Genomic DNA, 16,601 nt, shown 5'->3' with positions numbered 1-16,601 from the left:
TGGGTTTCCAAACTCTAGGTTAGTGCCAGAACTACGGTGGCCGAGAAAGCCCAGCGCAGTGCAAATTGAAAAGCGCTGCAAAAGCACAAAACACATCCATCAAAATTACAACACCGGCGCAGCAAATAGAAAAACGCGCTGCAAATAGAAAAACGCGCTGCAAATAGAACCACAACACAACGGAAGTGAGTCACAACACAACAGAATTTTCCCGGGGGACCTTAAAAGATGCTGTACCAGCAAAGCTGCGTCTTCAGTAACGTCTCGGACTTCACTATGTGTACAAAGGACAATAAGTGGCAAACAAGGCGTTTTGTGAAGCAGAACTTTTAATGATATGCACACAACCGTGGTAATTCCGTTGTGTTGTGACTCACTTCCGTTGTGTTGTGGTTCTATTTGCAGCGCGTTTTTCTATTTGCAGCGCCTGTGTTGTAATTTTGATGGATGTGTTTTGTGCTTTTGCAGCGCTTTTCAATTTGCACTGCGTTGGGCTTTCTCGGCCACCGTACAGAACCTTATAAAGGAGGAGTTGAAAGAAAAGCTTGACTCTTCCACTCATTATAGTGGTATTATACACCTTGCTCAGTACTAAATGCACTGGGGGCGCATGGGAGACCCATCCAATATGGCGTCTACGTATATTATGTCTATGCTTTTTACCTACCCCACACCAGGTATCATTAGACATGGTGCTAATAGTTTTATGTTTATCTGCTCTGGAGGGTCCTATTCTATTGGCAAAACTTTTTTATAGGAACTAGACAAGCTGTGTGTGTCATACTTGGGTGCAAAATTAAAGCAGCTGAATTAATTCGTTTAAGATATCACCATAAAAAAAAGGTTGTTAGTGTATGTAAATGGACAGGTATGAGTGAGTTTTTTCAATCGCTTTTTTGGCCGCTCCCGCGTGCCGTACTATGGTTGCCTAGTAACAGCTCAAACAACCTGATGTGAGGGGAACTAGCGCTGTGGATTTGGAGCAATACATTTTAGTTTTAACCTGTTTTACCTTTAAATACTGAGAGAATAATGTCCACCATGAATAGAGATTTAGACGAGGACGCGCTGCAGGAGCTGTACGCCTGGATAGACCAAATAAACCTCTCCAGACCCAAAAGAAACATAGCGCGAGACTTCAGTGATGGAGGTAGTTAACGTTAATTAACCCTAACTAACTAACCAACCTGCTGATAACCTCCCTCATTATTGCTGTTATGTCAGACCTTCAGGCTATTACAGCCCAAATCAGTGGGGTATTTCTCTCTCAACTCATATGACTAATAACTTATGGAGATGAAGTCACTGATGGAGTCTCTGTAATCTAGATAGTGGAACCAAAACAGAGAGAGCTGCATGGGGTTCCTCTTACAGTAGAACTAAAGCTGAACAATATATCGATATTTTATCGTATTGTGATAAATTAAGAACATTATGAAAGAATATCAAGGATATAATCAAACTTTACTGAGCCCCTAAAGTGACATCATTTAAAAAAAATGTGGCCACGACTTATGAAGGCGTGAGAACAAGATCATAAGGTATGGCCACAACTTATTAAAGCATGTAATACGTGAGAATGAGATCATTAAGTCATATCCAGAGAATAATAAAGCTAGCTTTTCTGTAAATTAATGCTCATAAAGAGGACTGAATATTCTATCAAAGCTCCAATCCAATGATATTCTTTTGGAACAAAATGGAGAGCCAATTGGTTTCTTTTTGTTTTCGTCTTGGAATTAATTATGGCGATATTTTGGAGTCTCCCCTTTAAGTCGTAGCCACGCCTTAGGATCTCATCCCCACGTCTTAATAAGTTGTGGCAATGTCACCTTAGTGGCTCCATTATACTTAAAGAACATTGACCCAATATTACATTTAATTAGAGAGTGTAAGAAGTCCTTTTAAATTGGATGATGTGCAGCAAAAAATAAAAAAGTGTTACTGTACTTCACATGAAAGAGCTTTTGAATAGCAGAATTTGCCTCTGTGTATGCATTTTTGCCTGCGTATAAAAATGTGATAAATAATTTGTTTCGTGAAAATCCCTTTAAACATTGTGATATAATATTTTTACATATCAAGGTCTATCAGTGCGTGATTACCTACACCAAGGGTGGTGGCTTTTATACTGTTATATCAATATCTGAATTGAATCGTATCTACCTAAATAAATAAATATATTGTGATATAGATTTTTGCCATATCATCCAGCCCTAAATAAAAGTAAGGATTGGTTAAATAAAAAAAAAGAAATGAAAAAAAAAAATGGTGTGGAGAGAAAAAGACAGGTTTTTACACACCAACTATGACAAAAGTAATACAATTATCTCTGACCCTATCACAAAAATACTTTTTGCTCTTTAAAATAGTATTTTGAACAGTGTATTCTCAGACTGTGTAGGTACTTTTGTCAGCTTTGACTTAAAGTTGTAATAAAGCTTTTCACAGGTTTGCAATGATAAAGGTGTCAGAATTTTCACAGTCTATGTGTGTCATATAAAATAGAGTAATTGTGCCTCATGACTTGCTCAAAAGGTATGTTTTATGTTTGCATAGCTGCAGAAGGTTTGTTAACTTCCTAATAATGACCCAAACATATGCACACATGTACACTGTATGTGTGGTATTTTAAGAGGACTGTTCCAATTACAAGTGGTAACGCAACACTTTGTGTAAAATCACAAATACTTATGTTTTTTTCTGTCATTTTCTGTAATTTTTTCAGATAGGCTGAAAAACTAAAGGTGACTGAAAAAGTAGCCTCTGAAGAGCACTTCTGAAGTGCATAATTATTCTTTTTCTGTCTGTAGTTATGATTGCTGAAGTTGTGAAGCACTTCTACCCCAAACTGGTAGATCTACACAACTACACCCCCGCACACTCCACTCAGCAGAAACTGAGCAACTGGAACACTCTTAACAGGCAAGCACATTTATTTGCTTTTCATGCAGCCAGTAAGAAAAACAAGTTTCTGCTTATATGACCCTGGTTACTCTTGACACAGCCCCAAGGGAATGATTAAGAATGTGAAATTAGGCTTTATCAGCTTTCAGCAGTCATAATATAATGTGACAGCTTGGGGTGAATGTTTGGTTTTGACCTAGGGTCTATTCTAAAGTCAGGAGACTTCATTTAGAAATATGAGAAATCATTTATAAAACACACATGCTCACAAATTGCCTTTTGTAGTACACTGTCAGTGCTGGTATGAAATGTTAGTTATGTCAGATTTCACGTCTAATTCAGATTTATGCTTTTATATTACAAGCCTCATTAATCTATTCAATACAATTAAGTCTGCTTTTTCATGGGAGTCAGAATTAAGCACAATATAGCTGCTGGCTGATGACTATGAGAGCACTAAGTTCATATATACAGGCAAGAGGATGTATGAAATCCAATCTAATAGTTCACATTCATGTCGCTTGCCCACAAACCAGATACTTATCTGATCTAGAAGCACAAATGAAAGTGGCTAAATTTATATTTGGAAATAAATAGCCAATGATTCTTACAAAAAATGTATTTATGTATGTTCAGTTTGCATAGGCCTGTCACCATAATGATTTAATCGACTTGACTTATTAGACTTTTGTACAGTATATGGTCATGACCCCCTTAATATTAATTACACACATAGCCAATTGCAGTGAATTAAGAAAAAGTATACCACTAAACTGTATATTAAACATACATCATCATTTAAAAGTTTGATTGCTTTGTTAAGCAATTATTTTGGGACAATATATCGTTCAATACAGAATTATTGTGATAGATTTAAGTAAGCCTGTTTTTTAATCTCAGTCCTTATTTGGTTTTACAGACGATGCAATGAAATCCAACATAAGCAATATTGTATTGCTTATGTAAAGATTACTTGACATGAGTAACCTAAATTTTGGTTTTATTTCAGGAAGGTTTTCTCCAAACTGAATTTCCATATACCAGAAGACACAGTGAAGAAGATAACTCTGAGCACTGCAGGCACTATTGAGCCAGTTTTGTGTGCACTCAGAATAAGACTAGAGGACAAGCAAACAGGAAAAAATCTGGAAGGCACTCAGGTCAGTTGCTGGAACTGCATGTGGTGTGTTTCTGTGTCTTTTTGATGCTAGTTGGTGCATAAATGATAAATCTGTTACTTGTATTTATCTTAGGAACCAGTAGAATACTACAGTACTGTAAATGAAAAGGCACAGTCAGGTAAGTATGTTTTAAAGCACCTAGTTTGAACTGTATTAATGTTGCAAAAGCCATAGTTTTGTTAGAACGTGGTCACTTCATTACAGTCATCCCACTCCACCACAGTGCAACACCAAAAATCCTACTGTTGCAGTTGTTCTGCTTGCTCGTTCCATCCGCTCCAATGACCAGCAGCAGATTGTATCACCTGGGAACAGATCAGCACAAGTTTTTAGGGAAGTTTAATGCTGATGATGACTTGTGTGGTCAGAATGACCTCACTGTCACATTACTTTGATTCTAAACTTTATTTCTAAACATTTTTTTTTTCATCATTATTGACAGACCCACAATTGCCCTGTTACATTGAATACCAGCAGGGAGAGCTGATAAATACCAGGTCAAGTTCATTGTTACACTGTACTTACACAAATGTAACAAAATAAAGCTCTCAACATCAGTTATCCTGATTGTTTACTTATCAGTTTACTTAGCTTACTACCCCTATCACAAACTGACTTCACAAACTGTTTTCAAACTGAAAGATACAAGATGTACAGTGCTAGTATAGTAACATTATCTGAGGTAACTTAGCTTTAGCATTTGTTTGTTTACCAAAAGATTGTCTGCCCTGCTTTGTGTAAAATTCAAGTCATATATCATCTACTGTTTCTTTCTGAGATCTCGATATGGCTTTAATTTAATGTAGTACTACCAAAACACTACGTGGCATGCTGAGGAATTGAACACTCATAAAGCGCTTGTGAGCCCACAGACTTATATAAAGAAATACTATGAATAATGCCATTGCTATGTGCCCAGTGGGCAATGGTCTTAACCTTCCATAGCAACTATAAAACCTAAATGGCATATCTAAATGAATCCTTCACTCTTTTCTACTTTCCCTGTCTTCCTTACTTCTCGCTCTCCCTCTTGTTCAGTGCTTGGAGATAGGAAGTTTGGGTTGGACGTCATCACAGCTCCACTTCCTCTATTTATCCTTTCAAAAAAGCCTTCTGCTGTGTTTTGTAATTGCAATAATATAAAATTCTAAAGCTGTGGCAGCAATAAGTTATGTATAAAATATATGTTGTGGAAACACTGCATTAAACTATGCCCTTTAAAAAAAAAAAAGAGGTAGACCGTAGTGAATTAGAGTATATTTTATTTTTCCTTGCTAAGATTTACTTTCACTTAGAGCCAATTATCTTTTTTTCACATTGTTATTTATGTTATTAAAACATAGGCCTATGCATCATAGGTGGTCTATTATCAGGCTCATTACAATCAAATAAAAATAACCTCCAGGGGATGTTGGTGGAAATTAGCCAACACCACTACAGCCTTCTCCAATGCTTTCTCTCTTTCTTGGAACTGATCCCACCATGTAGGCCTTCAGTTTCCCACACCTCATCATCATCTGGTCTTAGTTGTGGCCTCGTCTCCTCAGTGAGGTCAGCCCAGGCTGACTCCCTCTTTTCAAGCTCCTCATATCAGCTCTTTTCGCCAGATGGTCCTTATCACTGTTCACAGACTACACACATAGCTTAATGCTGCTGCTGGCACAAAGCAAAAACTTCTTAAATGAGTTAAGTGTATGTTAATTGTAATCTAAATGCAATATTTTTGTATTGAGTAAAAAGTAGTTCATTGTTCTTATTAACTACACGCTGTGATTCAGTCTCAGTCATTTCCCTCCCTCATGGGACCGTGTAAGGTCACACACAGTCTGTGTTGATGACTCAGACCTCTCCTGCTCTCCTAAGTGCCAAATAAAAGTTTCCTGGTATATGTAGCGGAGCGCAGTATGGGTCTCCATTGCCTTCCTTTTGTCCTTTTGACCTCATCGTGTTTAATGGGTTCACATAGGGTCTAATTAGATTAGCTTTGCCTGCTAAGTGATTCCCAAGAGCTATTAAAACCCTACACACATGAGGGTACCACTGAACTGGAAAGACAGGAAGTTGATGCAGTCGATTGTAAGAGTAGTTTTAGTGCTCAGACTTGGCAGATACTCCAATATGGCACTTTACAGGAGAAATAATTTCTTAATTTTCAATGGAAAAGAATGTATAAAAATGTTTGTTGTGGTAAATTTTTCCTTGCTCCATCTTGAAATTTTGTCTCTATGTAAAGAACAATTACCAAAATTAACATTACATACAGTATACACTACCACTCAAAGGTTTGGGATCATAGTGAAATGTTCTTGTTTTCAATGAAAACACACTTAAGATTATGAAATAAATCAAATAAACAGGGCATGAGACATTGCCAGAGTAAGAAATATTGATTTTAATTAAAATGATGACTGTGTACTTTTGAAGCCATTTTTGCAGCAGTTACAGCCTGACAGACTCTAGCCATTCTAGCTGTCAACTTTTTGAGGTAATCTGATGTAATTTCACCCCATGCTTCCTGTAGCATCTCCCACAGCATGTCTTCCTCCGTAGCATACGGTCAAGCTGCTCCCACAACAGCTCAATAGGGTTCAGATCCAGAGACTGTGCTGGCCACTCCATTACAGTCAGAATTTCGTCGACTCCTTATTTCGTTATTCCTTATTTGCCGACACAATTTGCACCTCACAAATGTTCTTCTGTTTGATCCAAAGACCTCAAACTTGGTCTCATTCTTCCAGCGTCCAATGTCTTTTCTCTTTGGCCCATCGCAGTCATTACTTTTTATTGTCCAGTGTGAGGTATGGCCCTAGCAATTCTACCATGAAGTCCAGCATCCTATAGTCGCCTCTTGACCGTTGATGCTGACACTGATGTTTGACAGGTTCCATTTAGTGCAGCTGTCAGTTGACCGCCTCTCTCACAAGATTATACAGATGTGGACATTCCTGAGCCATCCCCTCTGATCAGTTTAAATTCTGCGGTGCCATGGCTTTCATTGTTTATTTCATGTTATTAATGAATCTTCCAGGAAACCGGCAAGTTATTGTCACTACTGACATTTCTAACAAGACAACAGCCCCTGTGAAAAAAACACAAAAATCCAGGTATCTACTCCAGCATTATTCTTTACTGTTTAAAATGATTATTGTATGAAGCATATTAAATATTGATTGTATTTACAATATTTTATTTTAAAATATTCACAGCCCTCTCCCAGTAGCGGGACAAGACGTGGATCCAGCATTTCGCTTACTTTTGGAGGAGAAGGAACAAGCTCTGTTGGCTTTGCAGGAGACTGTAGAGGTGTGGTGCTAAACAACTTAAATATTGTTGCAGTTCTAGTATAGCATATGTGAGCATTATTCCAACATCTACATGCTTTCACTGTCAGCTTCTTTTCATATGTGAGATTTTCCAAAGTAATTATACGTATATCGATGTGTTTTTGATAGAACTGAGGGTTATTAAAGCAGCATTATGTGAGAATTAACAACGCCTTCAAACAGAGACTGTTCTCTGCTATCTATAATTTGATATGCACAAGTGCTTTAGAGAGTAAGTAAGTACAGGATTTTACACAGATATGTTTCACAGTTCTTGCAAGTGTTGTCCTGGCTGCTTTAGCAAAGTTACTGTTACATTAAGTCCAGAATCCTATTACCTATTACAGTTCAGCGGAGCATCAGCATGACTTAAAGGCTGTTATTTTAAAGGACAAATGGTACATAATGTTGCTTTAAGTACTTAATAGTGTTTAAAAGTGTTTTCACACTGCAAATGAACCAGACCATGGTTCAGTTGCTCCTGACTTTGTTTTGGGCCAATATCCATGGCACCGTTCAGACCTGCTATAATGGATCGGAACTAATAAGAAAGTCTGAAGGTCAAGACCAAACAAGGTAGCTGTGAAAGCAATGTTTTAATCTGCCACCTTAATCGACCTCAGTTCTTAAAACGCAATGACAGGTGGAAAGTGACGTTAAGCTACTATGGCGCAACAGGAAACTCGTCCTTCCTGCACTGTCCTAACAAGAAGTTACAGGCTGCAGGTCACTTTTCCTGTGAAACTACTTCCTCTTGCTGTTGCAGCTGTAATGATGTAAGCAGATTCTGCAGAATGTTTAAACTGGAATGGGTCAGTGCATGCTTTGCAAATTTGTAGCCTATGACTTATATTTAAGCTTTTCTTAGCTTTGCAGAACTGTTCTAATTATAAAGGGAGTCATTACACCTTTTCTAAGCACAATGACATCATAAAAATGTCTGGGGCACCAAATAAGGAAATAATAACATACATGAAGAAAAAGTTAAACATGGAGTACATATATATATATATATATATATATATATATATATATACATATATATATATATATATATATATATATACATATATATATATATATACATATATATATATATGTATATATATATATATATATATATATATATATATATATATTGATACATGTAAGAAAAGCAGATTTATTTCAATAAAATCTATAAAATTAGCAGAAAGCTCTATCAAAACAGACAGAAAAATAAACTTCATTCTTATTCTTTTCGTGCTGTAAGCAGCTCTGCTTCAGAACTCCCATTAATAGCCTATTGTGCTTGTACAGTCTGAATCCTAGTCTCTCACATAGAGGACCCATTATACCATTGCAACCAATAGGGCAACAATGGAGCAATGGTGCACCTACTATTGCACAGAGAACCAAATGACCAAAAATGCCTGTTGCAAGGTCGTGTTCCCAGATCAGAATATGTCTCAATGGTGCATGAGGCAGACATTGCATACCTGTACACTGTACGATTTGTTCAAATCACAGCCCTATGAAGCTACAAAAGTACAAACTTTTTTGTAGTACAAACTGTTTAGTTAGCTAGAGGTCAGTACAAAATCTGGGACTGGGTTTATGGGTCCAGTTTGAATACAGAGTTGTACAGAGTAGTACAGAGTTGCCAGAGCTACCATACAGGCACATTTTATAGGTTTACTGATCGCTGTTTCTGTACAGCTTCCTGGTCCAATATTGAAATGGGACCACTGTGTACAAACACTTACCAGACATTATTTGGGAGTTTGACCAATTTTAGGCAGAACAGTGATTTAAAACGAGTATGAATGTGTCAAGCTGAGATACATTACATAGATTTATTGTAACTATCTATCCTATCTTGTAGGCCTTGGCTCTACATGTCAAGATCTTTGAGAGACAGTGTTCAAAATTTGGGGGATTTTTGTAGCTAAATGCGCTTTTTAATGATTTGAAGCAGGTGTGTTTGAGCAGGAGAGGAAAAATCTGGACTAGAAGGAACCTGTAAAATAAGAGAGTGTGGATCATCTTTTTGTGATCCACACTACCTATCCTACCTATACAATATGGATACATGTATTTGGCCACCTCCTTTTTCATTATGTCTGCCAGGATGTTGGATGATCACCATCCTACCTCATCCTTAACGTATCCCAAATGTATTAGGTAAAGGCTTAATCACTCCAGAGAATCTTTCACAGCTAACTGCTCCACAGCTCAGTGCTCGGCATGGGGGGCATAATACACATGCCCCCTAGTCCATGCCTGGCTTTAGACAGTTTACCAGTAGGTTTATTTTTTTCTCATTATTTTTAAAAATACATCTCTACATGGGACTAGATAAGCTGTGCGCATATGTGCATATTAGCTGGAGTTATTCATTAGAGGGGGTGTCCACAGACATTTGGACACAGAGTTTATCTAACTGTGTAAAAACCCACGAAAGCTGCTGTTCCTGACACAATCATACCAGCATCATGAATGGTACATTTCCCAAGTAACTGTATGCCTACTAGGTGTGTGCATTATGAGGATCACTAGTAAGTTAAGATGTAACACTAGAAGCTTGTTGTGGATGCACTGTTGTACTATCACTGTAACATGTTTATATGAATCTCAAGGGCATTGTCCTAATCGTTGGATCCTCATCATTATGCCCAACCCCCAGATTTTAAACACTTAGCTTTATTAAATTAAGCATGTTAACCTTGTTAAGTAAGCGGTTATTTTACATCCACAGTGTTTTGTCCCATTATTCTCCCCACAGATACTGCAGATAAAGGTGAACAGGTTGGAGCATCTGGTCCATCTAAAGGACCTGCGCATCGAGGACCTGACAAAACACTTGGAGCGCTACAAATCACGCCACAACAACATCCCATGATTCTGTTCAGGGAATTCATGATTCAGGGACACAGCACTATAACATTTCACCATGGCACAAAAACTCTGAGGAAATAAAACATGTTTTGTATATGTATTTAAAATGTCAGATTTTTATAACTTAATGTTCATTGATTGATGATCGTTTGACTTTAATTTGATGTCCATGGTATCATGAGAATCTTTACTTTGATCTTAAGTGACTTCCTTACCAGCATGATCATAAATCATGTCTAAAATCATTTTCTTTGTTGTATTTATAACAGTGTGTTTTAAGTAAATAGTTGCCTTTACTGTACTTTTGATTTGTGTAGTTTGATACTTTATGATATGAAAGTTTGATATTAAAGTAGGACATCATTAATTATGCTACAGCTCACCATCATACACATGTCAAAAATTATGGGATAGCAGAATGGAAATTGATCATGAAGTGTTACCTCGGACGATGGCTTGGAAACGTTCACACCTGTATAAGCTGTAAGGTCCTTTCTTTTGAGTGAGGCCTGATAGTGCATGCCAAATGGGTGCCATTCCTCAATCTACAGTGTCATGTGTACTGAGAATATGTCATTTAAGGCATTTCCACTTACAGTGAAAAAAACGCAGTGATTGGTAATTATCATGACCAGCGGTACCTGTCTAGAATTGTCCATGCAAACAGACAAGTGACATAAATCACATCCACAAGCAATGCAGGAGACCCCACACGCATGTGTCAGGTCAGCATTTGTTATAATAAAAGACATAGCAAAAGGCTTCTCACTGTAGAAGAAAAAAGTATGTTTATAAATCTACGTTTAAATATATATACCTAATCATTATTAACATGGAGTTACTGCTACTACTAAAAATATTTATATAGCTCAAAGTGTCTTAGTCTGTCAATGGAAAATGGAAATAGCTAGGACAGTTGTTTCCTATGTTATATCTAGTGTCCAATTTTATATACTATAATAATACATATATACTAAAGCTAATCTTGAACCTTTATTTTGTACTACAGAAGAAAATCATCTGCAACATTGCAGATCCAGCCTTTTCTTTGTACTTGTGGTCAGAGTTTAACTGAGTGCAGATGTCTGACAAAAGTCAAAGCTTTCTAATGGGAGTTTGTTTCTGACCCACAGCCTGATGACTGTTTCACCCTGGTTTGCTGTATAACTCTGTTATGATACTCCTTAGGCTTTTATCATCAGTTTTTGTGTTATTTGGCATCAGGCCAAGACACAAGTCTGTTGTTTTTTACTAGCACTTACCACATCTAAACCAAATGCTTACTGAGGCATATTTATATTCATTTGATCATCTCTTTAGCTGTATATGGCGCTATGGCACTGAACTCAAAATTGAACAGAAGTGGAGTCTTGTTAGGTAGTTCAATCTAGTTTTTCAGAGCAGAGAGAACTGGAAACTGAAGGTCAGATTGCCTTTACTTAGCACTAGCACTTAGCATTAGCTGATTGGCTCTTTTGATATAAGAGTTGGATTTTATCTGTAAACAGGCACCAGTATTATTGTTAAGAGAAATCCTATTCATATTTTGCTTTCAGTGCCTGGCCTCCTCAGTGACAGCTTTGGTCAAGTTGGTCATATAGATGGACTAGAGTGGTAAACAACTTTTTCAATTCAGACTTGATATCTTGTTACTCTTAACAGAGCTCGTAATTTAAATGGTCTATTCATGTTCAGGAGCATACACAGTACAAAATGAATAATGCATAATGTGATAGACGCAATTTTTGAAAACCACATTCATTTCTGCCTTTCATTTAATATGTCACTTTTGAGATGTTCCCTTGTTGATTATATATTATATCATTGTTCTTATCCAGAGCAACTTACAATGTTATTCCTATAACAGAGGTGGGCCAATGAGGTGTTAGGAATCTTGCCCAAGTGCATAGTCACCCAGACTGGGAATTGAACCCCAGTCTCCCACATGATGTGGTAGCTCACTGGCAGGTAGTGGTGTTATCCACTGTGCCGTACCAAACACATTTACTTCACCTTTCAGTGGTGCTAATGTTATGGCTGATCTGTGTTTATTAAGATTTGCCCTTAGGAATCAAGTAAATTATTTTTACTGTATAAACAGTTGGTTTTTTCACCATTAAGAAGACACAAATATCTAGGTAAAGAACAGTTTAAACATTAAAGTGCTTAAATGCACAATGAGTTGTTAAAGTGCTATACAGAGACAATAGATCACCACAATATATATATGCGGTAACTCACATGTTTAACCTTCATCAGAAACAAATAAGTGGTTTAAAAAAAATCTTCTCTGGAAGCATTATAAAGTTTCAGAATGACACTATTAAACCCACATCCGCCACAAGCTGATGTGACTGATGTGGCAAGTTCCCCTGGAAATGACAGCTGTGTGTTAAATATCTGTGATACCGAACTGTTAGAAGTGAAATATGGTTGTATGTGAGTGTGTTTATCTTCTCATGCAGCACTTATTCAGATCAATGTCAGCCCTCTGCTGAAACCTCAGGGAAAAATATGGCCTCAGCCTGGTTTTCTAAGCTAGTGGTGAAGCAGCAGGCTGGGTGAGCGGCCAGCCGGGGAATTTGGGCTTGGGCTCTGATTGGTCCGTAAGTAGTGAAGGCCAATGACTCACAGCCTCAACTATGCTTTAGTTCTTCTGCTTCTCCCAAAGCTGAGCAAACACGAGCCCAGGAAACAGGATGTCAGATGGACCGTTTGCATGCCACGTATTGCATGGGATTTGCCCATGTTAACTTTATATTTAACATATAAGAATTTACATTTAGTCCCGTTATGTCAGTACCTTTTGTATTATACAATTATGCTGCAAGATATGTAAAAAGCAGCTTTTACTGGTAACATACCAGAATCTGTACCAGTTTCTGGGCATATATTTTTAGCGTCCTTTTACCCTCTTCTTTAGTGGTCAGGACCACAAAGGACCACCACACAGCAGGTATTGATTACACTGCACTGACACTGGCATCATGGTGGTATGTTAGTGTGTGTTAGGCTCAATGGGCTGGTAGGAGTCGATCGAGTGCAGCAGTGCTGCCGAAGTTTTTAAACAATGTGTCCACTCACTCTCCACTCTATTGTTTCTATTTTTTTCCCATTTTCTCCCTAATTTACAAAGCCAACTACCCAACCCACTCATTAGGACTCCCCATCCCCCATCACTAGTGATGCCCCAACAAGCACATGCCTCCTCCGATACATGTGAATTCAGCCACCGCCTCTTTTCGAACAGCTGTTAATGCAGCATTGCCTAGTAGCATCACAGTGTACTCCAAGGAAAATGCAGCAACTCGGTTCCGATACATCTGCTCACAGACGCCTTGTGCTGATCGACATCACCCTTTAGAGTGATGTGGGCAGAGAGTGCCATCTACCCACCCAAAGAGAGCAAAATCAATTGTGCTCTCTCAAGGCTCCTTTAGCTCATTGTGAGCTACATGAACAGGATTCGAACAGGCAATCTCCTGATCATAGTGGCAGCGCTTAGCCCACTGGACTACTCAGAGGCCCACCCTCTGAGTAGTCATTGCCACTTTAGTGCTGAGAATGACCCAACACCCTAATAATACCTGCCCTGGTCCTGTGGGGTCCTGACTACTGAAGAACATAGGGTGAAAGTAGGATAATAATGTGTGCAGAGAAACAAATTAACTACAGTCAATAATTAAAACTACAAAATGTTCCTATTTGCTTTGTGAAGCTGGCAAATGGAAAATGGTTTTTATTTTAGCAGTTAGCACCGTTGTAGTGCTTTCTCTGGCACAAAACTCTCTTTCAATCTGAGGTCCTTTCTATTAGCCTGAAGATGGAGTTATAACACCAAGTCTGGGAAATATAGCACAAACAAAACAAGGCCTAGAGGACTAATAAAAATGACTCAGAGCACAGACAGCTGTATAAAAGAAAGAAAGAAAGAAAGAAAGAGAGGACTGGTATCGCTTCCTCATGACTAACTGTGAGCGGATAATCCACAAGCCAAATTTCACAGACTTCAGAGCGGTGTTATAAGGGTGGGGTGTCGGAGTCATTCATGAGTGTTTATTGACACTTGGAAGTTTGAGGAGAATATCATGCCAGGGAGTCTGATGGGACCAGTCATGAAAAGGAATGGAATGATAATCACATCTTGACCCACAATACTCTTTTTCTGCCTGTTTAAGACAACAGCTGATTCCCTGAACTGATGCTAGCAGGTTGGCAGAATTAAATCTAGAACATGTTTTGTTCCTGAAGGAAACACAGAATGGGAGTGCAACTTAAAAAAAAATGCTGGGATTGATGGGATATTTTCCGTTCAGGTAGTTGCTGGTGTGTAAACTGCTTGCTATGGTGTTGCTAGGTGGTTGTTGTGATACCCAAGGTGGTTGCTTTTGTAGCATCGCTGGGGGTGGAAGTACAAGGCCAAGTACAAGGGAGAGACAAAAATAACCCCAACAACACCAGAATGGGTGAACAATGCTTTACTAATCCATACTAATAAGTATTTCAGGTGGATGCTGTGGTGCTGCTTGGTGGTTGATGTGGTGTTGCGTTGCTAAGTAGTTGCTAGACAGTATACCAGTTGGTTGTTTTTGTGTTGGTCTGTAGTGTCTTTACATGGATGCTATAGAATTTGAGGCATCTGTTGTGGTGCTGCTAAACGATTGCCATGGTGTTGCTAGGCGTTTGCTTGGTTGTTGCCAAGTGGTTATTAGATGGGTGGTGCAGTGTTGTCTGTTATTACAGCCATGCAACTACTGATTGCTGTGGTGCTGCTTAAGGGTTGATAGGGTGTTACCAATTGATTGTTACCATAAAGTTGTTATGAAATAGGTCTAATGCTATCAGTCTTGTTAGTTGTGGTGCTGTTTATTGATTGAATAGGTCCTCCTAACAGCAATGCTACACCCGGTGGTTGCTCTGGTGAGTGGTTGCTGCGGTACCCCATGTGGTTAGTTGGATGTTTCTATTGTATATGTAATATTGTGAGATAAGGATGCACAATTTTGCACCTAATTAATTCCTATGCAAAAAAGAAAAATAGAAAAAATTAAACTTAAAAAATGATTTGTAGTGTGCAACCATAGAAAGAGTTCAAATTGAGAATCTGACTGTTTCAGTAGAGCCTCTGAGCTCACGTGAAAAGGATAGCCTTGATCGCACTCTGGAGCCATCTGTTTCTTTTCAGAGCTGAAGACACACTGTGATTAAGGTATGACTGTGCAGTCTGAACTGTGCTTTGTTTTATGCTCTCTGAGTGACTCCCATAAGATGAATGATGAAGGCTCATTATGCATAACGCAAAACATCTGATAATTACTGGGTGAACAAGGTGAAGTAAAATCCTACACATTAGGATACTGTAGAACTGCATTTCCAGTAACCTTTCCCACCATGCAGCTGCCCACTTTCCCCAAAACACTAATGAGACACAGAAAAGCAGAAGATGATGAACCACAGCACAGTGGGGGGTTCCAACAACAGCTTGGACATGTGTGCGTGTGTTTGTATTGTCTTTGTGTATGTGCTGCGTGTGTTAGTGGGTTATAAATCCTTTGGTCACTGTTCCAACATTCCTCATGTCAGCAATAACCCACACAAGCTGACCACTACTGCAAACTAATAAAAAAATTCTTAAGACATGAGACCTGAGACTGTAGGGCCAACACATTTGCTGCTAAGTAACTGCTAATTAGCTTCTAAAATTTTACAGCTAAATCACTGCTTTACATTAACTTTACAGTTGTATTTCCTGGTGCCAGTCCATGTGCCGCCTGCAGCAGCTTCTGTGGTGATGTCCTGCTGTAATGTAATCCACAGGGAAGCTGTCTGCCTGTGGCAAAGATGCCCAATCCATCTCTCTAAAGACGCATCCTGTCTATTCCCTGGAGACAAATGAACTATTCTGGTGCAGACACACACGTCTGATGGACAGCTCCCTCATAAATCACATTACTTTTTTTTTTTTGAAGTAACAATGTTGGAGAGAGCTGATTCACCATATCTTATTTGTAATGCACAGTGTTTTTGTGCATGCAAGGTCCATATCATGAACATCAGAACAGTCCTTACTGTGTAAAGTCAGAGTCTAATACAGCATGTAAATACTGCTTACATTTCAAAATGAACAGTTCACTCCCCAGTTCATTCAAAGATAAATGAGCCTACAAAAGTTTAGCTTGTTTTTTTTTAAATATTCATTTATGTGACAATTTTAAATGTCTCCAGTTTCCTGATTTCTTAAATCATTTCCGCTAGAGGGGCCAGTTACAGTAAGAATCCTCAAATCTCAAATTAAGATGAAGCACCAAATTGG

The 16,601-nt window shown here is 38.3% G+C and overlaps 1 protein-coding gene across 2 annotated transcripts; it reads left to right on the top strand.

Moving 5' to 3' along the window:
* The first annotated feature begins 927 nt into the window (after positions 1 to 927).
* On the top strand, positions 928 to 10,395 carry spef1 (sperm flagellar 1). Of its 2 annotated transcripts, XM_007248574.4 has the most exons (7): positions 928 to 1,150; positions 2,814 to 2,925; positions 3,917 to 4,067; positions 4,161 to 4,206; positions 7,117 to 7,192; positions 7,295 to 7,391; positions 10,176 to 10,395. In XM_007248574.4, the coding sequence occupies exons 1-7, from the start codon at positions 1,033 to 1,035 to the stop codon at positions 10,290 to 10,292; spliced, it is 717 nt and encodes a 238-aa protein (XP_007248636.1). In that variant the 5' UTR covers positions 928 to 1,032; the 3' UTR covers positions 10,293 to 10,395. The 2 variants fall into 2 exon arrangements, with proteins under 2 accessions (XP_007248636.1, XP_022540382.1); XM_022684661.2 differs by lacking the exons at positions 7,117 to 7,192; positions 7,295 to 7,391.
* The last annotated feature ends 6,206 nt before the right edge of the window (positions 10,396 to 16,601 follow it).

The sequence above is a fragment of the Astyanax mexicanus genome, chromosome 7, assembly GCF_023375975.1.
Source record: "Astyanax mexicanus isolate ESR-SI-001 chromosome 7, AstMex3_surface, whole genome shotgun sequence".
NCBI lineage: Eukaryota > Metazoa > Chordata > Actinopteri > Characiformes > Acestrorhamphidae > Astyanax > Astyanax mexicanus.
The sequence above is the reverse complement of the archived record's forward strand: the minus strand, read 5'-3'. Positions and strand labels throughout refer to the sequence as shown.

Bases quoted from the DNA above. Each gene is read 5' to 3' on its own strand.
- spef1 (XM_007248574.4), top strand. From the start codon at position 1,033: ATGTCCACCATGAATAGAGATTTAGACGAGGACGCGCTGCAGGAGCTG. The intron at 4,068-4,160 runs GTCAGTTGCTGG...TATTTATCTTAG, and splicing joins AAAATCTGGAAGGCACTCAG to GAACCAGTAGAATACTACAG. The intron at 7,193-7,294 runs GTATCTACTCCA...AAATATTCACAG, and splicing joins AAAAAAACACAAAAATCCAG to CCCTCTCCCAGTAGCGGGAC.